The sequence below is a fragment of the Pogona vitticeps genome, chromosome 8 (genome assembly GCF_051106095.1).
Source record: "Pogona vitticeps strain Pit_001003342236 chromosome 8, PviZW2.1, whole genome shotgun sequence".
Classification (NCBI taxonomy): domain Eukaryota; kingdom Metazoa; phylum Chordata; class Lepidosauria; order Squamata; family Agamidae; genus Pogona; species Pogona vitticeps.
The window spans coordinates 10,037,320-10,062,288 of NC_135790.1; the positions used below are offsets into that span (position 1 = coordinate 10,037,320).

General features: G+C 45.7%; 1 protein-coding gene across 2 annotated transcripts; it reads left to right on the forward strand.

Annotated features, from left to right (window-relative positions):
* Nucleotides 1-7,734: 7,734 nt before the first annotated feature.
* ADRB3 (adrenoceptor beta 3) lies at nt 7,735-22,766 on the forward strand. 2 transcript variants are annotated; one of them, XM_020786145.3, is made up of 3 exons: nt 7,816-9,448; nt 15,215-15,270; nt 19,921-22,766. In XM_020786145.3, exons 1-2 carry the CDS (start codon nt 7,875-7,877, stop codon nt 15,246-15,248), a joined length of 1,608 nt encoding a protein of 535 aa, XP_020641804.3. In that variant the 5' UTR covers nt 7,816-7,874; the 3' UTR covers nt 15,249-15,270; nt 19,921-22,766. The 2 variants fall into 2 exon arrangements, with proteins under 2 accessions (XP_020641803.3, XP_020641804.3); XM_020786144.3 differs by lacking the exon at nt 15,215-15,270 and having other exon boundaries at nt 7,735-9,448.
* Nucleotides 22,767-24,969: the final 2,203 nt, after the last annotated feature.

Sequence of the window (24,969 nt, forward strand, 5' to 3'; positions counted from 1 at the left end):
ACCGAGTAATATTTGCCAATGCTCTCGAAACAGATTACTGATGCAGACCTGTGTACCTCTGCTCAGAAGCAAATTTAATTACGTTCAAGAGGACTTTCTTCAAGGAAAGTGTGCATCGGACTGCATTTTGAAGCACAGAAGATTTCCATGAAATGAGAATCTGTAGTTTCAACAAATAAGATCCACTGCCCTTTTAGGTGCAGCAAAATACTTTTTTTGAGAGAGAAGATTGCAACAAAAATCTAAAATAGCAGCCTTCCCTTAAAATTCTGAAATGTGTTCCTTTGTGAAATAACACACACACACAGACACAGACACAGACACAGACACAGACACACACACACACACACACACACACACACACACAAGCAAACAACAACATCTAATCACTATGGCTGCCATATTCCAGAATATTAATTATTGCTTTGTTTTTCTACCATTGATCTGAGAGTGATAATAGCATGAAATGGTTAGTGTTGAATTTAGAAAGGGGAGGTCTTAGTTCAAATCCCAGTTTAGGGTTTGTCTGCAGAGGGTTTTTTGGAGCAGGCTGGTGAAGAGGCCAATAGGGTTGCTTGCGGTCAGTTAGAGGTCTGGTATGACCATTTGGTGTGATCCTTCCATCCAAATGACATACCAGACCTCAAGTGTGTTGGAGTTTTAGCAAGCTCCATATTCTGCCTTTAAGAGGTTGGCTGAGGTGACAATCTATCCCACAGTAACCAATTGTTCCCTCTGAATTTGAAGAGAGTCCTACCTCTCTGGTTAAGAGAATTTTCCCTCCTTTTTTAGTCAGCTGTGTAGTTAGCATTAGAGCTAGTGCAATCATATAGTCAGTTATGTGTGGTTACACAGTTTAGAATGTAGTCTGCAGGAGTCTGCCTGAAGCAAGTTATGAGTAAGTTAAGGACTGTCCCTCTAACCTGTCAGTGTTTCCATAGGATTCTGTTTTTGATTTGTTCAGAACTGTGAGTAAATTTATTTTTATTCTTTCTCTTACCAATGTCTCAGCGTGAGTTATTGAGACTGTAAGTGCCAATGGATGAGACAATAAGGGGTGGTCCACTCTGGGGAGACTTGAAGATAATTTTGCTCCATACGTTCTTGCTCTTCTGCTGTGTAATTAGTTTTTTCTAACCTAAGATTCACACTCTGCTAAGAAAGTGATTTTGTTTGGCTCTTTCCAGTATCAATTTGCCATATCATGAAGTGGCTTAAGAAGTAAATGACAATCCAATGTGTTATCTCCCTCCAAAGCCCCACTCTCATTAGCTGTTAATTTGTTTCACTACTACGGGCCACGGTCTATTAGGGAATAAGATTTATAGTAGTTTGAAAATACACTTTTTAGGCTATACTTTCTAGAAGCCCTCAGCCAGAGAAGGGGATTCTGGGAATTGTAGTTCAAGACAGCAACACAGAATCACAGAGTCATAGAATGACAGAGGTGGAAGGCTATAAGTCCATGGAGTCCAGCTCCCTGCTCAATGCACAAACATTTCCCATTTCTCCTCCCAATAAGTACAGTACAAATATATGAATTTGCAATGTACTTTTAGGTGTAAGGCCCATTGATTTAGTAGAACATAGTTAATAGTCAAAAGGGCCATATCATACTCGAAAGACAAATAAATGTACAGTTAATTTTTCCTAAGGGACACAATTATTTCTTCAGTGTTGCCTGAAAACTCTCCCAAGAAATTTAAGATTTAGAACAACCATATGCTCAAACTCAACAGAGACTTATAATAGGTTATATCCCCACCCCATCTTGTTTTGCAAATTACCTCTTAGTGAAGCCTGTGGAATGGATGCTTCTGTAAAGCCATGAAAGGACAGAACTGTACACCTGAGGGAAAATGTGTGAAAAGTTTTTAGTTTTTAAATATTGCCTTTTAATTGTTATAAGCTGCCTTGGGTCCTTTTAAGGAGAAAGGTGGGGTTGTTGTTGTTTAGTCATTAAGTCATGTCTGACTCTTCATGACCCCATGGACCAGAGCATGCCAGGCCCTCCTGTCTACCATTGCCTCCCGGAGTTGGGTCAAATTTATGGTAGCTTCGATGACCCTGTCCAACCATTTCATCCTCTGTCATCCCCTTCACACTTTCCCAACATCAGGGTCTTTTCCAGGGAAACTTCTCATGAGATGGCCAAAGTAATGAAGCCTCAGCTTCCAGTGAGCACTCAGGCTTGATTTCCTTCAGAACTGATAGGTTTGTTCTCTTTGCAGTCCAGGGGACTCTGAAGAGCCTCCTCCAGCACCACAATTCAAAAGCATTAATTCTTTGGCGGTCAGCCTTCTTTATGGTCCAGCTCTCACTTCCATACATTGCTACTGGAAAAACCATAGCTTTGACTTTGCGGACCTTTGTTGGCAAGGTGATGTCTCTGCTTTTTAAGATGCTGTCGAGGTTTGTCATAGCTTTCCTCCCAAGAAGCAGGCATCTTTAACTTTCATGGCTGCTGTCCCCATCTGCAGTGATCATGGATCCCAAGAAAGTAAAATCTGTCACTGCCTCCATATCTTCCCCTTCTATTTCCCAGGAGGTGATGGGACCAGTGGCCATGATATTAGTTTTTTTGATGTCGAGCTTCATTTTTGGCACTCTCCTCTTTCATCCTCATTAAGAGGTTCTTTAATTCCTCCTCACTTTCTGCCATCAAAGTGGTATCATCTGCATATCAGAGGTTGTTGATATTTCTTCCGTCAATCTTAATTCCGGTTTGGGATTCCTCCAGTCCTGCCTTTTGCATGATGTGTTCTGCATATAAGTTAAATAAGCAGGGGGACAATATATAGCCTTGTTGTACTCCTTTCCCAATTTTGAACCGATCAGTTTTTTCATATCCAGTTCTAACTGTTGCTTCCTGTCCCACATATAGGTTTCTCAGGAGATGGATAAGGTGGTCAGGCACGCCCATTTCTTTAAGGACTTGCCATAGTTTGCTGTGGTCCACACAGTCAAAGGCTTTTGAACAGTCAATGAAGCAGAAGTAGATGTTTTTCTGGAACTCTCTGGTGGGGTACAGATATTTTTTGAATAAATAAAAATATTTATCCCTGTAGAAAGAAAAATAGCTGTGGAGTGCACTTTCAGCTGATAAATAAAAGGGAGGAAAAGACTAAACATTCTCTCTCCCATCATCCTCAGCTCCTGAATAGAAATGGGCATGAAATGAACCACAAATCAAAAAGCCCCCACAAATTGGGACATTTCGTACTTCATTTCAGGTCACTTCAGGGAAATGCGCTTGTCCAGAATGAAACGAAATGTTGAACTATTATCGGCTGGCTAAAGAGCACTTTCCTGGGAGGGGACTTGCTTTGGTAGTGGTGGGGCTATAACTTGGATGTCCCAAATCCAATCTTTGCCAAATTTGGAGGCAGTGGATAAGGGATTCAGCTGAAGACTTGCTGTGAGTTTGGCATCTCTAACTCAAGCAGGGGCCATTCTACCATTCCAGGAAGTCTTGAATTGCACGAACCATGAAATCGTTCATGCCGTAAGAAAGTTCATGACAGTTTGTGGTTTCTGAATAAGGATAAACCACGAACCATAATGGACCCCCATTTTCGTAGTTTGTGCCCATCTCTATTCCTGAACTCAACCTCCTTCTCCTGCTTTTTGGTTTTGAAAAGGTAATTGCTGGGCCAAAGAATTCTCAGACTCTTCATCAGTTTGACCCTATGTCACATGACAACATGCTCTAAGAGTTTATTGAGTCACATGACTCCATACCACTCACAGCTCTTCTAGAACTATGAACACCAATTCTTTCTCATGTTCCTTAAAATAATTATGGGGAAAAAATTTATGCCTTTCAAATCCCCATGTTGCTGCTTTCCCTCTCTTTTTCATTTTGACAATGCTGGCCTGTTTCTTTGATTTGCTAACTCTGCTCAAAATATGCTATGAAAAATATTTACAATATTCTCTGTTTGTTCATCTTTATAAACAGAGACATTTGTGATAGTTAAATGTCACTAAAACTGTAATCCAATGTGTACTTACTTGTGAATTGGTCCTGTTGAACTCTGCGAAGCTTAAAATTTAGAAGTGAATTCCGTAAGATAAGTTCACACCAAATTAAAGCAGCCTTCAATTGTAGTTTTTAGTTTTGAGACCTTGGAGGTTATTTTTCTGAATCACATCTTCCACAACCCGCTACTTAATATTGCCAGTGTTATGGTAGCCATGGAATTCTGGGAGTTGTGATCCAAAAAAGTAACTTTTTCCAAGCTATGGTTAACCTACATGAGAGTACCAAGCTTCAATTCTGCTTACATAAGTTGAGGTACGAGGATGTTTGGACTGCAGCCCTGTTGGACGGATAGCCATTCACATAAAAGGCACCTTGAGGTGGAGAATTGTTATCTATAAACAGGATGCTTTGTTGTTGTTGTTGTTTAGTTGTTTAGTTGTGTCCGACTCTTTGTGACCCCATGGACCAGAGCACACCAGGCCCTCCTGTCTTCCACTGCCTCCCGGACTTGAGTCAAATTCATGTTGGTAGCACAACCCCCCTAATGGTCTTTCAGTTGATATGCTTAAAAAGCAAAGCCCTTTCAGATTATTTTTTTATTTTTAATTAAATTTTAAACTACAACATAAACATAAAATACATAAAGCAAAATACAAATCAACTGTGTTCCCCACCCTTTCAGATTAGAACAGCCCATTCCATGATGAAAAAGAACTCCAAGTTAAAGGGATTGGGTTTAGAAAAGACAGAACTTTATTCATACTCAAAACCGAATAGCTAAGTTGGATTGAAAGGACTTTTCCCTGAAACTAGAAAATGATCACATTGCATCTGAGGAGCTGAGCAGAGGCAGGGGAAGACTTTAGAACATTTGAGAAAGGGAGAGAAAATTCTGTGACCCTCACAAGGTGGGGACCGTGTTTTGCATCCACAAGATTTTGACCCTTAAAACTAAGGACCAGCACCTCTTTCCCAACGCTCTGCATGCAGAAGCAGACTTTACTGCCCAGAAAAGTTTCGACAGATTATCTCAGGGAGAGAAAAAGCCATGTTATCACAGGAGGAAAAAAATATCCCAGGCTCCTTTCAAGTAACAAATGACATCATGTGAAAAATAGCTCAGCATAACAAAAAAGATCCATCGTGCTTGCTTCTCACAGTTTTTTCTTGCAGTATCAGGCAACATTTCCCTTGCCTGGTTGTGTGGAACTAAAAAGCTGTCATCACACACACACAATACATACATATGTCCACTACAATCTTCAAGGAGAAATTACAAATCACAGAGACCCCACAGGGCAATATATGCATTTTTCCTCTATCATAGGAAGTAAATCTAAAAGTTTATTGGCATAGATTCTTTCTCATTGGTTGCTCTTTCCTTGTGCCTAGTACATAATTTGATTAGGCTTAATGTTTCTGGACATTCCCTCTGACAGACACAAAAACATACATTTCTGATGCCAGATTCCCTTCAGGTGCGTTACAGTAACAACCTATAGGCATGGATCAACAGTGAGAAAAAGTTAAAGGTAAAGCTTCCCCTTGACATTTAGTCCAGTCGTGTTCGACTCTGGGGGCGGTGCTCATCCCCGTTTCCAAGCCATAGAGCCAGCGTTTTTGACCGAAGAGAATCTTCCGTGGTCACATGGCCAGTGCAACTTAGACACGGAACGCTGTTACCTTCCCACCGAGGTGCTCCCTATTTATCTACTTGCTTTTGCATGCTTTCGAACCGCTAGGTTGGCGGGAGCTGGAACAAGCGACGGGCGCTCACTCCGTCGCGTGGATTCGATGTTACGACTGCGGGTCTTCTGACCCTGCAGCACAGGCTTCTGCGGTTTAGCCCGCAGCGCCACCACGTCCCTCAACAGTGAGATACAATGCAACAATTGGTTATTCTTAAAGTTTCTTTCTGAGGGTCACTTCATCTCTTAATCCCTTTTAGATGTCCACTTAATAGATGTGTCTCACCATTTAAAAATATGGTGTATGAATGAGACACAGGCAGATTTATACAGCAAGCAGAGATGGACACAAACCACTGGTTAATCGGTACGTGTTGGTTCGTCTACCAGCCGAAGAGGTATTTGACTCTTCTCAGCCCTGCCTCCTCTAGCAGGTGCCCACTCAGAGGCAGCACCAGGAGGAGGCGGGGCAGGATGACATATCCATTTGTATGGGTAACAGAAAGCCAAACCTTGGGGAAAATATTTTTTTTTCCAAAATAGAGGATTCTGGGAACTGTAGTCCAAAAGTGAACTTCCCCCAAGTTGTGCATGAAGAAAGAATTAGCTGTCAGAATCAGCTTCCATCTCCACAGTACAACTGACCCATCACACAAAGCTGCGTTTCCTTGAACGTAAATGGTTGGCTTTGGGTAATTTCCTAATATAAATGTGTCTAGGATTGCAACCTTCATCTATTTCTGGTTTCTTGGGGTGAGAGTTTTGATGCTGGAAACAGACCCCAGTCCCAATGAACCCCAAAGCTTTCCCAAAAAGTCGGAACTCTCTCTCATCCATCTACAAACATGCAAATCATGGAGCTTTATGAAGAGAGTGGACTAAGCAGCATTTTTCAATTCATGCGCTCCCTCTCTCTTTTCCCCTTCTCTATATTGGCTCTTAGATGGAAATGTTTGTTTGTTTAATTGATTGATTGATATACCATTCCATTAGTGCAGGGACTACTCTGGCAGATTTACAGGTTAAAACTTAAAATCTCACAAGACCCCAGATAGCAACTATGGTGATACGCAACTATAAAGTCGAAAATTCACACAAAAAGAAAAGAAAATAGCATCCTGGAGAATCTGTTGTTGAAGGCAGCTTTGAATATTTCCGTTTTTACTGATCTGCACTGGTGACCTATGAAGACAACAAATCCAGCACAAGACCAGGAGCAGATTGGTGGGTGTTGATGATCACTCCTTGCAAATATATTTTGTTCCTGACCTGAAAGTCATTCTTCGAAAGAGCTATGTTAGAAAATGTCAGTGCCTTTAACTCCATTTGCTTAGAATTTACTCAAGCCCTCTTCCGTCCAAATGCTGCTAAGGGTTGGTGGGCGCTTTCAGGATCCCTGATGGCCTTTCTCACCGCTCCATCACTTTCAAGGAGAGCAGGACTGGGGAGCCCTTCAAAGACACCATCCAAAGGGAATTGCCTTCTGGCAGCTTTTCGACTGCAGGATCGTCCCCTGTTTGTACCTCCTCCTTTCAAATTTCCCCTCCTAGATGTCCACAAGCTTTAAAAGAAAGGGCAGCAAGGTAAAACGTTGCATCAGGAAAGATATAGGCAAGAACAGATGATGCTCCACTTGATCTTGGGAAAACCCTCCTCTTTTTTGGATAACAACTGGTACTTTTTTTAGGGGGGGGAGAGGAACGGGAATTGGATTCTGGCACTTGCAGCCTAAAACAGGAGCTTTTCCCGGTCCTGCCAGCTAGACGTTGCAGGGTGGCGAGTCCCCTAAAAGCCCTCCAGCCGGCCACCCGTCTTGCCAGCCCTGGGGGGATGGCAGCCTTTGCCCTTACGCCCCATCTGGAGGGCTGAGCGGCTCCTCTTCTTGGAGAGCTGGAAGGGGAGCTGCCAGAGGGGAAAGGCACGGGCACAGTGGCCGCGGTGTGGCCGGACGCCGGGGCGTCCAAAGGACACGTGGAGTTTGAAAGCAGGGCAGATCTCTCCGGCGGGGCGGGTTCGGAGAGCAGCTTCCCCGACGCCGGCGCCGTCCCTGCCAGCCTCCTTCCTTGGGCACCGTCGGTTCGGGACCGGGAGCCGAAGAGCCGGGGCGGGGCGCCCGCCCGAACCTCCCTCCCTCCCTCCCCGCCTGCCTGCCTGCCTCCGGCCGGGGCTCCCTGCGCCTTTAAGGGCTCCTCCTCTAGGCAATGCCCACCGAAGGGGAGGGCGTCGCTCGCCGGGGCTTCGCCGCCGTCCCCGCCTCGGCGGATCCAGTCTTCCGCGGAGCATGGGCTGCCTTGCTCCGAGTCCGGCGTGCCCGGAGGCGCGATCCTGGCGGCGGGCACCCCCTGCGGCGTAGAGCCGTCGGAAGAAGCCCCGGCGAGAGGGAGCCAGGGGAGGCGGAGAGGCTCGTTCCCGCCCGCCCCGTCGGGGCTGCCGCCATGGCTCCCCCTTGGCCGCCGAACGGGACGTGGTGGGGCGAAGGCGGCGACCCGTCGGCGCCCGTCGGCAACGGCAGCGATTGCTCGTGGGCGGTGGGCAGCCTGGGCCGGCAGGGGGCGCTGGGGGCCGCCCTCTGCCTGGCCGTGCTGGTGACGGTGGGGGGCAACCTGCTGGTCATCGTGGCCATCGCCAAGACGCCGCGCCTCCAGACCATGACCAACGTCTTCATCACCTCGCTGGCCTGCGCCGACCTCATCATGGGCTTGCTGGTGGTGCCCCCGGGGGCCACGCTGGTGCTGAGCGGCCGCTGGCCCTACGGCACCACCGTCTGCGAGCTGTGGACCTCCCTGGACGTGCTGTGCGTGACGGCCAGCATTGAGACCTTGTGCGCCATTGCGGTGGACCGCTACCTGGCCATCACGGCCCCGCTGCAGTACGAGGTGCTGGTGACCAAGGGCCGGGCCCGAGGGGTGGTGTGTTTGGTGTGGGCCGTGGCCGCCTTCATCTCCTTCCTGCCCATCATGAACCACTGGTGGCGGGATGGGGCGGATGAGGAAGCCCTGCGGTGCTACCAGGACCCCCAGTGCTGCGACTTTGTCACCAACATGCCCTATGCCATCCTGTCCTCCATCATTTCCTTCTACGTCCCGCTTTTGGTCATGATCTTCGTTTACGCCCGGGTCTTTGCCGTGGCCAGCCGGCAGCTCCACGTCATCGAGAAGGACAAAGGGAGGTTCCTCCAAGAGGCCTCCAAGGGGTGTCGTCGGAGGAGGCCTTCCCGTTTGCTGGTGGCGATCAAGGAACACAAGGCCCTCAAGACCCTGGGCATCATCATGGGCATCTTCACCCTCTGTTGGCTACCGTTTTTCGTGGCCAACATCATCAACGTCTTTGCCCGCTCTCTTGTCCCTGACCAGCTCTTCCGCTTCTTCAACTGGCTGGGCTACGTCAACTCAGCCTTCAACCCCATCATCTACTGCCGCAGCCCCGACTTCAGGTGCGCCTTCAAGAAACTGTTGTGTTGCCCTCGGAGCGCCGATCGGCGCCTGCATGCCATTTCGAAGGACCTGTACCGGCAGCCCTGTGCCTTCAGCCCCCAGGTCCCGTCAGACAAGGAGAGCACCCCCATCGCTGCAGTGCCCAGAGAGGAGGAGGAGGAGGGGGAAGAGGAGGAGGAGGAAGATGTGGGCGCCAACAGTACCAGCAGTGGTTTCAGCAGCAGGACTAGAGAGACCAAGCTCTCATACCTCACCAGCAATGGGCATACTTGTGCCCAGCGCCCTCTCGGGGAAGCCCAGCTCCAAGGCACTCAGGTCACGTTGTGCCCATCCCTGGAAGAGTAGGTGTCGGGAGAGAGGGCCCCAGCAATGGGGTATATGGCAATGGGGGGTCTGAAGATTGTGTGTCTTAAGTGGGCTTGTTCCCAGCTGTCTGCCAGTGTGGAAAGGGTTTGCTTCCCTCTATGGTGTGAATACACCTCTCAAGTGCAGTTCTGCTCATCCTGGGTAGACAAAGTGCAGCCCTCCAGGGGTTGCTGAATTGCAGCACGTTGTGTTCATTGAGGCTTATGGTGATTTCTGAAAACAGTATCCTAAAAGTCAATGCATCAGGTCTCTGAGCGCCTGAGCATGCAGGCTTCAAATTTCTTGCTCCACTTGGGAAAGGTTGTCACCTTGATGCTATTCTGGAAGTGTCCGGGGCAGAGGGAAAAGGCTAGAGAAATCTGAATGCAGAGCATCTCTGCTGTTCTGGGTGCTATGATAGAAGCTGTCCCTGGGCCTAGTAAATGCTTGATGTGAGTCAATTTTGTGTGCATGTGCTTGAGCAATGTGCTGCTATGAAGGGATGTAGAGAAGAGAGGTGATCTTAGCTCCAGAGTTTCACACTCCAGCTGACAGGCAAGAGTGTGAGGGGATCTGGGAAGATAATACGAATAGACTGGGGAGGACAAACCACCACACCAGAACAGATTAAGACATAGGAAGGTTTGGCAAGTTAAAATCTGGCTTTCCAATGGTGATATTTTGGACTACATCTCCTATCAGCCACATGGCCAGTATTGCCATGGTTGGTGGCAATAGCAGATCAAAGCGTCTGGAGGCTACAGCGATGGGAATAGGTGGTTTGGTTGAGAGGCAAGAGAGTGGGGACAATTCAGAAGTTGCTAAACTAGTTCTGTCCTCCCCACTCTGCTGGTCATTCTGGCAGGCTGATGGCAACCAGAATCTAGAATACCCAAAGAACCATCGGATCTCCAGCTCCGATTTGGATGGGATGGTTTCTGATTTTGCTCGGATTTTGACTTTTGGTGTTTCCTCTTCTTTGGTTATGGCTTATAAAAGAGCAATGACAGCTTGTTGCATTTAAACTTCTGAGCCTTAGAAAAGACTGGACGGCACGGAAAGAGTGAAGGAATGCAAGGGGGAGCTAAGGGAGTAGAAGGTCTGCCCCTTGCATGCAACTGCAGCTGCAGGCATCGGCCCCAGCTCCTCTTCACCACAGAGGGACAGGCCTTATGGGAGGAAGAGAAAAGAGCCGAAGAGTTCGGGAAATTCACTTTTTGAGACTCCAATCCCCAGAATCCCCAAGCTAGTTGACAGGCAAATCCCCGGGGGGGGGGGGTGTTTGCAATCCAAAATTTAAATAAATAAATGAATAAATGAAGAAAGAAAGAAAGAAAGAAAGAAAGAAAGAAAGAAAGAAAGAAAGAAAGAAAGAAAGAAAGAACAAATTTTTCCAAATTGCAAAGGGTATACAGTATGTGTCTGCTACTGTACTGCATTGCAAGAAACACACTTTCCTCACTTCAGAGAGGAAAGGCAAACTGGATTAATGCTTGCTCATCGCTGGGCTTTGCCTGCTTTACAGTGGGCACTCTTTAGATACAATGGTGTTGTTTGGTCTCTTCTAAATCTACAATTCCTTGAAAGTTGGTGTTTCTAAGTTGTGACAGGGTAGCTGCTCCTCCCCCCCCCCCCGCTCCTGCAGTTGGGTAGGCAGAGAGGAAAAGATCTGTGGCATCTGCCATCTTGGCTCCCTCCCCATCTCACTCCATCGCTGCCAGAACAGATTGGGAGGAAGAAGACAAATTCAGCCTCTTTGGAATCTCCCAGTTGGAGTGAATTTTTGCTTCTTCATTGCTCTTCATAAGCAACTGCTACTCAGCTGGGTGAATGGGCAAAGGCCATAGCTACCTTTTGCCTTGTTGCCTTGTTGAAAGCATGTCACTTCTTTGTGCAAACCCTGTGCCCAGGCGGCCTTACTTTAGGGGCATTGGGGCACCTCCTGGCACATCTCCCAACCGGGAGTGGAGTACAGGATTCAGAATTTGCAAGGAAAAAAAAGTTGGGTAGCAAAGGACATGTCACTGGCTCTGCCTGGAGCCTACAGGCATGGATTATACTTCCCAAATTTCGTGAGTCCAAAACAGTTGTGATTTCAGCCTCTGGTTCTGCCTCTGCCTCACCAGCCCAGCTGGGCATAAGCCACCATTGCAAGGTGCCAAGGTTAGTATGGATGTTGCAGTCATGAAAGAGACGGTGTGGAAGGGAAATCCAGTGCATATTCTCCTGCAGGTTTCTTCTCCACACCGGACGGCAACCTTTCCTGGCATTTGTGCCAGACTCTGATCATGAGCTGTTGAGTTCTTCTTGTCTCTGTTTCCTAGTTTCTTGCTTGCCTGCCTTCTGCTGGGCCATGGGCCATGTGCTGAACAGCCCCATGCTTTCTGTTCATCAAACTCTTTTCTCTGTCCTGTAGGAGAGATGAGATTTTCCCTCTGGTTCTGCCCTTCTCGTCTATTCTGGTGCCTTGTGTTCTCACTGCACTGAATTCCCTTTGCCGTCACAGAGTTGTGGAGGTTATCTGGCCCACCCCACCGGGAGAGCCAGTGTTGGATTGCAGCTCAGGAACCCCGGGTGCAAATCCTCACTCAGCCATGAATCTTACTGGGAGACCTTGGCCCAGTCACAGTCTCACATCTGCACCCACCTCGCAAGCTTGTTGTGCAAGTAGGTGGAGGAGAATCAGGTGTGCCACCTTCAGCTCACTCAAGGAAAGGCAGGACACAAATGCAAATCATCATCATCTCCTCCTTTCCTCTCTACTGCCAAACAGCTCTTTACATTTAGGAGATATTTTCTAGTGTGACATCAGCATCTACTTTGGTGCAGTTTCTACCTACTGGTTCTTGTGCTTCTCTCTAAGACAGCAGATAACAAATTCAGCTGTTTTTAGCAGGATAGCCCTCCAGATATTTGAAAATCATTATTTACTCTTGTACAAGCTCAACCTCGCCGATCCTTTAAAATATTCCGCATTGGACTCAATTTACAGGAGGTTTCCTATAAAACTAATTCCAAATTAAATCTGGAATCTGTGCTGTTTTCTTCAGCATGCCTCTCCTTCCATTAATTTGTGTCTCCCTTTCTCAGTCATGGGTGGGCATGAACATTTGCTAAAATGCTGCCTCCACCCCCGGGAGTAATCCTGAGTAATGCTCACAGTAAGATTTAATGCTGTGTTTTCCTGCTGCCCATGCGCATTGACTCTACGGGCAAAGCATCACTTGTAGAGACTCTCCCCGTGTGTCTGCAGCCACATGAAGCTGGCTTCCTATTCGTTATGGTCTTGTTAGAAAGCACAGGTAACAGGAAACAAAAGAGAGGGGAAATACTCAAACTGTTACGTTTGGAAACTGTGTAAAGCTTGGGAACCAAAGAATATCTGATTATCAATTGCACTGCAGAAATAAGACCAGACCATTTGGAATTCTGATATTTAGAGATAAATTTGTTTGAGGACCACAGCTGTGAAAAGTTGCTTTTCTGGACACCACACCCAGAATTCCCTAGCATGGCTGGTACTGTAGAGGATTCTGGAAGATATTGGCCTGGTGGTGGTGGGGAGTTACTTTTCACATTTCTGCTTTGGGACCAAAGTGTCCTTTACTCACAGTTTCCTGTCGCCAGACTTCTCCCGTGGGAACTCTAACCATGCATACCGTGAGATCAAAGAGCGATATACGAATCAGTTTCATCCTGCCTTTCCTCCCTTGCGCTCATGGCTGCATATTTAACCTTCACTGCAACCTTGTGAGGTAGGGCAGCGAGAAAGAGGGTTGATTGACTTATAGTTGCCCCAGGAGCGTTTGTACTCCAGGAAAGTAGTTTTTCCAAGCTCTTTTGAGGAGCAGGCTGGCTGCATAGCCCAGTGGTTTAGGTCTCTGGCTGTAGAGGCAAAGGTTGGGAGTTCGATTCCCTGCTGTGGCTCCTATGGGTACAACCAGCCTGGGTGGCCTTGGGCTAGCTGTGCAGTCCTAGGAAGCCCCCAGAAGAAGGAAATGGTGAACCGCTTCTGAGTATTCGCCACCTGGAAAACCCTGAAAACAGTCACTGTAGGTCAGAACTGACTTGGTGGCACATGATTGTTGTTATTGTTGAGGGTCTTTTTGAAGCATCTCTTTTATTTCCTTGAATTTATTCTTGAGATCAATCTGTTTAGGAAATATTCTCCTGAAAATCTTGAGATTTCCACTCGGGTCAAGGCCAGCACCAACCCGTTCAACTCCTCTCTTCAAGTGTGGAAACAATTAAAGGAGCAAGAAGCATGCCTCGTCCCATCTCCCTGGAAGATGCTATGGATGGAGGCTTAGCAGTGGTTATGGGAGGAGGGTTGAGTAGGCAGCAGCCTCTATGGGGAGGAGGGCAGCCATGCTCGAAATAAGAGGCCGCTGATATCTTGTCCACAAGCCTCTCTCCCCAAACCTAGAATGAACACTGCTTTGTATTCAACAGTTCCCTATTCCTGACACCCTTTTAAAATCAGTTCCAGACTGAGTCTCTCATCTTGCAGATTTGTTAAAAGCTGCCGCATTCTTTAATGTTGTTCTTCTGCTTGTACAAATTGGACGATTTTACCATATGCAGACTTCCTTTCCCTTCCTTGTGTGCAAAGGTAACATCACTTTCCCACAGCAGTTCAGTGGTTGTGTTGGGGTTAGTGCCATTCAACTGGTAGGCCAGAATGAAGTGGAAAATCATAATGAACAGGACAAGGCCCTGGACAATTCTTTGGATGATAATGGACCCCAACTCCCATCATCCCTCAGCCCTGGGGACTTAGGTTGGTGGTAGCCACAGTCCTGAAGCTTCTGGAGGGTCATGCATTGCCTGTCCCCACCTTACAAGCTTAGGGCTCACAGCCAACCAAGCAGCTAAAGGTGTGGGAGACACTGAGATGCTCGTGAAATGGCAGCTGGATCAGATCTGTGGATTCTAGACTAAAACAAAATCGCTATGTTAAGATTCCTTCATTAAAAGCTTGGAAATTAGGACCACCTTCCCAACTGTGGACAGGATGCTGTGTCAGAAGACTGTTGGGTCTTTTTCCTATTGTAGGATGCTGTGCTGGTCACCGGAAGGGGTGGTGTAGTCAAGCCAGGGCTTGCAAGACATTTTAAATACCAGGAATGAGGATGCCTCCTCCCACCCCCTTCAAGCTTTCCTGTTTCCCCCATGCTTAGGTGTGTCCTTCATACTAGCTTGTCTGGAAACACTGCTTTCCCCTGTATCAGTATCTTATTATGATCAGTCTCTGATTTAATGCAAAATGTTTCAAGGTGGCTTGGCCCTGAATGAGCCACCTGGGTCTAATCCAGACTATGGAGGCTCTCCGTTCAGCCTGCAGAGAGTTCAAGAGAAGCCCCAGTCCCTCAAGTTCCTCCCCTTCACCTAAGCCACATCCTCTGGTGCAAGGAGGCCTCGCCCTTCCCACCATGTTGTTGGCCTTTCCAGCTGTGTGAAACTTGCCAGGTTTTGGAAACATTTTTACATGGGGTCTGTTTAAGCAGATCTGAATTATTTCAGAAAGCTTCTTACACAGAATGCAGGAAATGTGCAGGACTGAGTGGAGGATGAGAGACAATTATGATACTTTGAGTATTTCCTCCACAGAGCAGTCTGTTCTGCCCAGAGTTGCTTAAAAAAACCCACTACTCAGCCAGGTGCAGTTCTGGATAATGGAAAAGATCTCAGAATAGATTAGAAACAGACACCTGATTGGTAACTCAAACCAATTGTTGTTGTTGTTGTTATTGTCTTTAAAGACTTTCCACCAAAGACACAAGAGGGAAGAAGTAGCAGAAGAAGTAATGAGAAAATGGTGAGTGTTCTTTAGAAACTGATAATATAACCAAAGATGCTTGATCAACTGTTGGATCAACTGTGCATTTGAGTCTGGCATCAGTCATCCATGCTCTCTAAGCTCTCCAAGTTAGGCTACTGTAGTATGCTGTACATGGGACTACCTTTGAAGACTGTTCCAAGTGGTTTCAAAACTGAGTTTTCCGAAGTTTTTTATTATAAACCACCTCTTTCAGCATTCCCCAACCAACAATCCTCTGCAGATGTGGTGAACTACGGTTCCCATTATTCTCAATCAGCATGGCCATCCATGATGGCTAAAGATGGAGAGAGTTCTCATCCATTTTAGTCCGATGCATCTGGATGGTCCCATGCTGGGAAAGAGTGGCCTGTTTCATCAAATACGGAGTTGGAATTAAGGAAGGCTGGAGAGAGGGTTCGGACGGAGGTGCCCAGAAAGAAATGGTTCTGATGGCCTTAAAGGGACAATGACCATAGCATAATACAATGGTGTGCAAGAAGCCGGAGTCTCTGTTGAGACATAGTCACTGATTGCTACAACCAAGTTATCACCTGTGTCCTGCTCACCCGTTTGATCTTCCTGGGAATGGTAGCTATGAGTCTGCAACGTTCTAAAAGTTTTCTTGGCATTTTTGTTCTTTGCATCTAATCTGTGAGCATTATTTAAAAATACACAGGAACATCAAATCAATAAATGAATCAAGCATTCACTTAAGATAATTTGGCCAGTTTAAAAATGACCCACCGGCAGAACGAGAAAAGAACACAGGGTCTTTTCAGTAATTAAAATGTTTCTCGCGTGATAATTAAAATGTGTGTGAGAAGAACCATGTTTTATGTTGGTGCCCAAAAGGATCAAATGGAAGGAGGGCTTCCCTGCAGGTCAGGAGTGGTGGTCTCTGCTGAGCCGAGGGGGTTGGTTTGACACCCTGGTGTCGCAAGGGTGCTGGTGGTGTCCAGAAGGGCCCCAGGCCCCACCACCCAATGGGCAAGAAGCTGGCGTGTTCCCTCAGTTCTCCGGGGAGTTTGTTATTCTCTCTTGTTGTTATTAACCTCAGACATCAGCAGTACCCTGAAAATGACCTCCACGGGGAGATTTTAATGCCTGAGATGAATTTTTCTTTCACATTTTCTAGAAACTCAAGCAACTAGAATGGTATACTGTTTAGAGTGCTGAAGTGGGAGGCATGTTTTGGTGTCCAAAGGGCTATGAAACCTACCAGACAAGTGGATGTTAGCCTGCTCTCCTTTACAGGATTGTGGCCTGAGAGTAAGGAAGGAAAGATTAAATATAAATGCAAATAAATTTAGTAGTTGTGGATTTCCACTATGGCTGGAAAGTGGACACAACGATGCTTGGGGCTTCTTCCAGTTCTACAATTCTATGATTGTATGAATAGTGAGGAATAAATAACAAAGCAGCAATAGTTCTGTGTTTCCCCGAAAATAAGACAGGGTCTTATATTAATTTTTGCTCCAAAAATGCATTAGGGCTTATTTTCAGGGGATGTTTTTTTTTTCATGTACAACAATCTACATTTATTCAGATACAGTCATGTCATCTTCTGGCTGCTGCACAAGGGTGGCGGGCAGGGTTTCACTTAACTGGGGCTTATTTTTGGGGGGGGGGGTAGGGCTTATATTACGAGCATCCCGAAAAATCACACTAGGGCTTGTTTTCAGGTTATTTTTGGGGAAACATGGTAGTAGTAATTTTAGATGGCAGAAAAAGTAACTTTTGTTAAAAAAAAATCATAAGATGGAACAAAATGGCATGACAGAGAACGTATTATGTCAGAGCTCATTGGATTTGAGTGCTAATATCCAGCCAAATTCTTAAACTGATTCTTTAGTTCCTGCATGCAAGTGTTGGAACATAGAAAAAAAATTCCCTACCCCTTTTTTGCAAAAGTTCAGAGGCGACATCATGACTACAAGGGAAAACATCACAAAGGGCTTTCTGCAATGAAGCTTACTCAGTGAATTTTATCTCTTGTTCTTATCCCGGTAATCTTGCTTAGACGTGCAGGGTCCAGATGCCTTATTTGGCATTTGGAAGAGCTTCTGCAACATGATGTTCCCTGAGTCCGTCTTGTGCTCCTCCCAAAATCTGCTGTTTTCACAACCATTTCCTGCCAGGACCCGTTTGGGGTTGGGAAGGAATTTCTTGATTGTCAAGTTGAAACTGTGGGGTCTGGACATCAGCTAGTGGAAGCTGGATGCAATGGCTGTAAGCCGGGACATAAGTGAGACTCTTGGGCTTTTAAAGGGGCTGCCCTTGAAAGATGGTTTTGTAGCATCCACTGGGACAAATGGCAGGGACTCCGTTGTGCACATATTATTCGAATACCATTTGTAATAACATAGTGGATACAGTCTTGTTGGGCAGAGCTGCTTGTGCAAGGGAATGAAATCATAATTATTGACTGATTGCCATTGATTAAAGATTTTGTTCTGTGATTTAGGGGTGCACATGACTTCACTGCTTGGTGTGTGAGTCGTGTGCACCCTGAAATTGTAAGTGGAAGTCTTGAATTAGTGGCAAGCTGATGTTGCTGTTATTGTTTCATGCATGACTTACATTAATATCTCAAAAGCCCACGTTGGTGTACATAGTTATTCTTCTTACTCCTCACTTTATCTTCAAAACAGCCCTTTGAGGTAGGTCAAGCTGAGAGAAAGGCTGTGGCCTAAGTTCATTCAGAGTTTCACAGCTCAGTATGAGCTTGAACTGGCCAAGTCGTAATCCGGCACTCTGACTACTCTGTCACACAGTCTCTGTGTAATGCCTTGTTCACCACACTTCAGGAAGGATGCTGACTAATTGGAACAAGTTCAGAGAAGGGCAACAAGGATGATCAGGGGGCTGGAAACCAAGCCCTATGAGGAAAGAATAAAAGAACTGATCATGTTTAGCCTTGAGAAAAGAAGATTTAAGGGTGATATAATAGCACTTTTCAAATATTTGAAAGGCTAGTTTCCAGAATTAGAACACTCACCACCTCTTGAGGTAATTGGTCCCACTGTCTTACTGCTCTAACAGTTATGAAGTTTTTTCTTATACTGTATTCAGTTGAAATCTGGCTTCCTGTGACTTGACCCCATTGTTGTGTGTCCTGGACTCTGGGATGATCGAGAACAGATGCTGGCCCTCCTCTGTATGACAGCCTTTGAAGTATTTGAAAAGTGTTATCACCCCTCTGTCTTCTTTTCTCAAGGCTAAACATGACCAGTTCTTTCAGTCTTTCCTCATGGGGGTCAGTTTTCAGCCCCCTGATCATCTTTGTTGCTCTCCTCTGAACTAGTTCCAATTTGTCAGCATCCATCTTGAAGTATGATGTCCAGAACTGGACATAACACTCAAGGTGAGGCTTAACTAGTGATAAACTAGCACATTGCGGGATTTGGAAACTATACTTCTGTTAATGTAGCCTAAAATAGCATTTGACTTTTTGTAGCCACATCACACTGTTGGCTCATATACAGCTTGTGATCTACAACAATACCAAGATCCTTCTCACTTGTAGTATTGCTGAGCCAAGTATCCCCCATCTTGTAACTGTGCATTTGGGTTTTCCCCCCCAAGGTGCAGTACTTTGCACTTATCCCTGTTAAATTTCATTCTGTTGTTTTCAGCCCAGTGTTCAAGCCTATCTAGATCATTTTGAATTTTGTTTCTGTCTTCCAGCTATTCCATCCAATTTTGTGTCATCCACAAATTTGAGAAGCATTTCTTGCACTCCCTCATCCAAGTCATTAATAAAAATGTTGAAGAGCAGCGGATCCAGGACTGAGCCTTGGGTTACCCCACTAGTTACTTCCCTCTAGTTGGAGAAGGACCCATTCATGATCACCCTCTGAGTATGATTCTGTAGCCAATTGTGTATCCACCTGACACTTGATCTATCCAGTCCACACCTAGTTAGCTGCTAATCAGGATATCATGGGGCACTTTGCCAAAAGCTTTGCTGAAGTCAAGATATACTATGTCTATAGCATTCCCTCTATCTACCAGGGAGGTTACTCAATCGGAAAATTAGATCAGACTAGTCTTGCAGGATATATTATTGTTAAAGAAAGTTAGCACAAAAAGGCAATCTTCTGAAATCCAGATGTAGGTTTTTCCTCCTTCCATTTGTCACTGGATGGTATTCCACAAGATGCAGCCTATCTTGTAACTTGAAGATGAACTCGGCCCCTGAACGTACTCAGGTTGTCCACCCTTGACAGAGAGGCTGACATCCCTCCTTTCTTTGCTCTTGCCCTTGCCCTTGCCAGGGTTCCACAGTCACACCAACGCTCTCTCAGCATTTTCTGAATCAAAACATGCAACTTCTCCCTGAGGGCTTTGGTTGGCTTGAGATCTTGGTTTCCGGCAGGGGAGAGAAAATTTGCTCCATTTCCCTTTGAAGAGAAATCCACCTAGGCTCAGAAGTACTGGTTGTCCAATTGATTCATGTCCTTGTTTACTGATTTCTCCCCTCTGTGTTTGTTTGCCTTAATGAAACTCAAGCCTGGGTTGGTTTGTCAATAGCATGCTAAACTGCTGTGTTGGATTAGGGCCATTTTGGACTTTTAACTCACACTCAGAATCAAATTGTTAAGTCTCCTTTTCCAATTCTTTTTTTTTCCACCACTGTCATTTCAGGACTGCAAAGTACTTTTGCCAGGAAAGGTCGGATCCTCCAAAGGGTGAAAGCTGGTCCTCACCGAATAACAGTTCCTGAGCACATCTGTGTGGATAATTTTGACTTTTAAGAAGAAGAAAACTAACTCCTCTTCCTGCACCGGATTGTCCCTTAAGCATTTCAAACTAAGAGCGACGATGATGCTTCCAACACAAATAATCTGAAAGTGGTGCCTTCATTTCAGAAGTTACAGAATGGCAAAACTGTTGACATTAATTTATCATTTTTACATGGCAGAGCAGAGAAACTTTAGGCACTGGGGCCTAATCCAGACCATGGGAGGACCCGGTTTGCCACACTAAGGTCCATGGCGAAGCCAGCTCTGTGCTAACTGTTGTACAGATCCTAGAAGTGATGTTGGGCCTTTTAACAGTGTTGTTTGTTGTTTGTTTGCTTTCTGGAAATGCTCAATGCTACAGTCAGGATTGTTTTAACATGGAAGAACCACAGAGGGAGTATACACCCTCCGTCCAGGAGTCCAGTGATAAACCACTAGTATGAATGATGTATACAAATGTGAACCTTTTTGCAGTTGACACAGGTATTTTGAAATACACTTCTTAACACAGAGAAAAGGAAGAAGAGATGGCTGCCTTAACACAAACCATAAAGATCACACCTTGGCAGGCAGGTAAACCTAGAAGGCAATAAATTGTGGCCCTCCAGATGTTGTTAGACTGCAGCTCCCAGCAGTCCCTTCTATTATAGCCAATAGCAGAGCAGGCTGGAAGTTGCAATTGAACAGCATCAGGAAAGCAAGAGTCTCCATCCCTAAATAGGCAGCTTTTTGGTCTATTTATGTGGGCCAGACCTAAAGGGACGGCAGCAGTCCAGGCTGGCAATCCTGTTGCATTGAGGAAGGGCCATAAATTGGTATCTCTGCAGGTGGAAGGAGCTGGTACAGCTTTGTAAGTTGGCACACCTGGCTGCAGAGCTGGGGGGGGATGACTTTGCATCTCCTTTCTGCTTCCCAGGAGAGGGGGCAGCAGAATTCATCCGGAACATTTATTACAGGCTCTATCATCTGTACAGCCTTGAGCAAGCTGCATGTTAGTCCCAAAGTACCACCAGGAGGAGGGACTTGGAAACCATTTCTGAATACTTTACATCTAGAAAAGCCCAGGAGGACCGCCAAAAGTTAGAGTCAACTTGCTGGCATAAGACTAATTGATTTGAAAAGCTACACCTGATGAGTTTCTTCTATGTAGCTGGAAATGGTCATTCTAGCAATAGTGGCCAGTATCATGTTGCGTATCTTTGCTGCTATAGGAAGAATGATGTCACCACCAGCAGCAGCAGATTGCTGGTATTGCTGCGTCAACTTTGGGTTGTGTATGTCTTACACACAATGAAACAGAAACACGTGCAACCGAAAAGTTGCAACAGTGACTCTTTAATTAGTGAAAGTCTGCGAGTGACATTATTCCCTGATGCCTTAGTGGAGCAACATAAGATTTTGACCAGTGAGATTTTGTGCTGAAACCATCAATGAAATGTTGATCGCACTGTTTGCCAGACCTGCCATGAGGACTAACGGTAGGTCAAATCAAATGGCTTCCAAGGGTTAGATGTACCAAGTGGAATCCTTTTGTGGTCTAGGCATTCCTGTAGAATTTCCCTCATAGGGTTTTTCATTAGGTGAACCTTCTGCCTTGTGTTGGTGTGAAAGACTGTAAAGCATGAGAGCAGTCTTGTAGCTGACACATGCAGCATGGAGGAGCATGTAGAGGGGCTCCTGGCACCATTTCACAGTGAACCAATTGCTCGAGTCCCTGGAGTTCTGAATGCATTTGTGTCTGGTCCCACTAGGTCCCACATACATCCAAAATGGCATGTCATCGCTACTTCATATATTGCAGGTGTGAGCAACCCTTGGCCATCCAGGTGTCTTGGGTTCCGGTTCTCAGAAACCACTGCCACTGTGGCCAATTTTTAAAAAAAAAACTGTGAGAAAGGTACTCCAAAATAACTGGAGAGCCAGAGGTTTCTCATGGTCTGTTACCTAGTGTAAAGGAAGACCCAAGATGAAACACTGAAGTGGATTATAGCAGTCTTCCCAAATGTGGAGCTCTCCAGATGCTTTGGACTCCCATTTCCAGGCAGCATGATCAGGGGTGAGTTATCATGGAAATAGAATTCCAAAACCTCCAGAAAATGCTGTATTGGAGAAGACTGGTGAGTAGAATGAGGTGATTTAAACTGGTTTAAGAAGTTATCCGTTCATGCTAAAATTACAGATCAAAAATCTCTCTTAGATGTGGATTTAATGTTTTGCAAATTCAACATTCCATTCAAACTTTGAAAAGTGTTTGTGAGGTATCCTTACTCCAAGACCATTGTGTCTGGATTTGTAATTAATTCAAAGTCAAGATTAATTTTCACAGGGATAATAGAATCGAAATAAGATCTATTACTGCTCTTCCCTCCATTGAAAATGCAAAAGACCGCAGTGAGTGCCTTTCTTGAAATTCATTCCCAATTCTATTTATTAAAATGAATTTTAACCCCCCCCCCACACACACACTGCTTAGTTCAAATGGAATGAGTTGAAAAGAATCCTGTTAAAAATGCACACCCATCTGCATTTCAAAATTCACTACTTGTAGCTTTGAATCCCCTGAAGCAGCTACAGAGGGAATACTTCACATACGGACAATCTACCTCAGAAGCCAGAACTTTGCAGCTCAGCTAGAGTAAAGCTTCACATCCATCTTTCTCCCCGGAATTGGTGTTTGTATTTGTATACCTTTGGGGAGAACTGCTGGTCTTTGATCATAATAAAATTTTACTTTCATTGGGGGTACAATTTCCTACTCCAGGACTTCCTGAGTCTGCCTCAGCGAAATGAAACATCCACGCTCTGAGCTTGGCTAACCTCTTGGTCAGGAAGGGTCCAGAGCACACAAACAAAATATGTACAGTAATTCATTTATCTTCAAATTTGTTTCACTGGCAGCACCTTGTTCACAGAACATTTCCTTCCCCTTCAGTTTTCCACAGAGGTGGGGAAAGATTACTTTGTGGTGGTGCTGTGGGTTAGACCAGTGGTTCTTAACCTTTGTTACTCGGATGTTTTTGAACTGCAACTCCCAGAAACCCCAGCCAGCACAGTTGGTGGTGAAGGCTTCTGGGAATTGCAGTCCAAAACTCCTGAGTAACCCAAGGTTAAGAACCAGTGGGTTAGACCACAGAAGCCTGTGTGCTTCCAGATCAGAAGACCAGCCATCGTAAGATCGAATCCATGTGACAGAGTGAGCTCCCATCGCTTGTCCCAGCTCCTGCCAACCTAGCAGTTCGAAAACATGCAAAAATGCAAGTAGATAAATAGGTACCATTTCGATGGGAAGGTCATGGCGTTCTGTGTCTAGTCACGCTGGCCACATGACCACGGAAACTGTCTATGGACAAATGCTGGCTCTATGGCTTGGAAACGGGGATGAGCACCGCCCCCTAGAGTCGAGCACAACTGGACAAAAATTGTCAACGGGAACCTTTACCTTTCTTTACCTAGGCCTCATCTAGAGTACTCTATCCAGTTCTGGATATCTCAGTTCAAGAAGGATGCCAGCAAACGAGCAAGTTCAGAGGAGGGCAGCAAGGTTGATCAAGGAACTGGAAACCAAGGCTATGAGGAAAGACTGAAAGAAATGGGCCTGTTTAGAGCTGAGAAAAGAAGACCGGGGGGCAGACTTGAAAACACTTCTTCAAAGGCTTGAAAGTTAGTCACACAAAGGAGAAGCAGGACCTGTTTTCAATCATCTCAGAATGCAGGGAATGGAATAATGGGTTCAAACTACAGGAAGCCAGATTTAGGCTGAATATCAATAAAAACTTCCTAACTGCTAGAGCAGTACGACAATGGAACCATTGAGCTTGAGAGGTGGTGAGTGTACCAGTGCCGGAGGCATTCAAGAGAAAATTGGACAACCATCTGTCAGATATGCTTTTATTTGGATTCGTGCACCAAGATGGGGGTGGGTCTCCGTGGCTTTATAGGACTCTTCCAACTCAATTATTCTGTGATTTGATGCTTGATGCAAACTGCCATGGGAATTGTTATAAGTAAAGGTAAAGCTTTCCCTTGACATTTAGTCCAGTCGTGTCTGACTCTAGGCTGCGGTGCTCATCCCTGTTTCCAAGCCATAGAGCCAGCGTTTTGTCCGAAGACAGTTTCCGTGATCACATGGCCAGCGCGACTAGACACGGAATGCCGTTGCCTTCCCACCAAGATGGTACCTATTTATCTACTTGCATTTACATGCTTTCGAACTGCGAGGTTGGCAGGAACTGGGACAAGCAACAGGAGCTCAGATGAGGCCTAACCAGTGTCAAATAGAGGGGGACTAGTACTTCACAGGATTTGGAGACTACTGTTAATGCAGCCTGAAATAGCATTTGCCTTTTTCAAACCTTGCTGTTAGCTGCCTCAGCCTGAAATTTCCTCCATCTCTTATATTTCCTGCGACTGTTGGAACCCAACAAACATAAGGCTCTGGAGAGATGGTAAGCTCTTCAGCTTTTGCAGAAGGACCTTTTTGCTTAATGGTCTGGATGGGGAGGGAGTGATCCTGCAGATATTGCTGGATTGCAGCTCCAAGTATCCCTTACCATTGGCTAGGCCGGCTGGGGCAGATGGGAGTTGCAGTCCCCCAGTATCTCTCAGGCCACAAATTCCCCATCCCCATCTCACCACTTTGCTATGGCTTTCATGACCAGCAGGTTTGGGGGCAGGAAGAACAGGGTGTCGTCCACAACATCTGGAGGACTTTCTGAAGGCTTTTCAGTCCTGCTTTGAATCAGAGATGGGAGAGCCTGTCTTCCTCTAGAGGGTTTGGGGTTGTCGTTCCCAGCAACTCGCTATGCAAATTATTGGGGAGGGAAAGAGTTATAATCCAACAATAACTGGAGGGGTACACAATCTCCACCCCGTATTTATCATAATGAAGGCAAAGCCACAAATTAATTTCATAAAAGTAACTAATAAATGCATATATTCATGTGCAAATAGG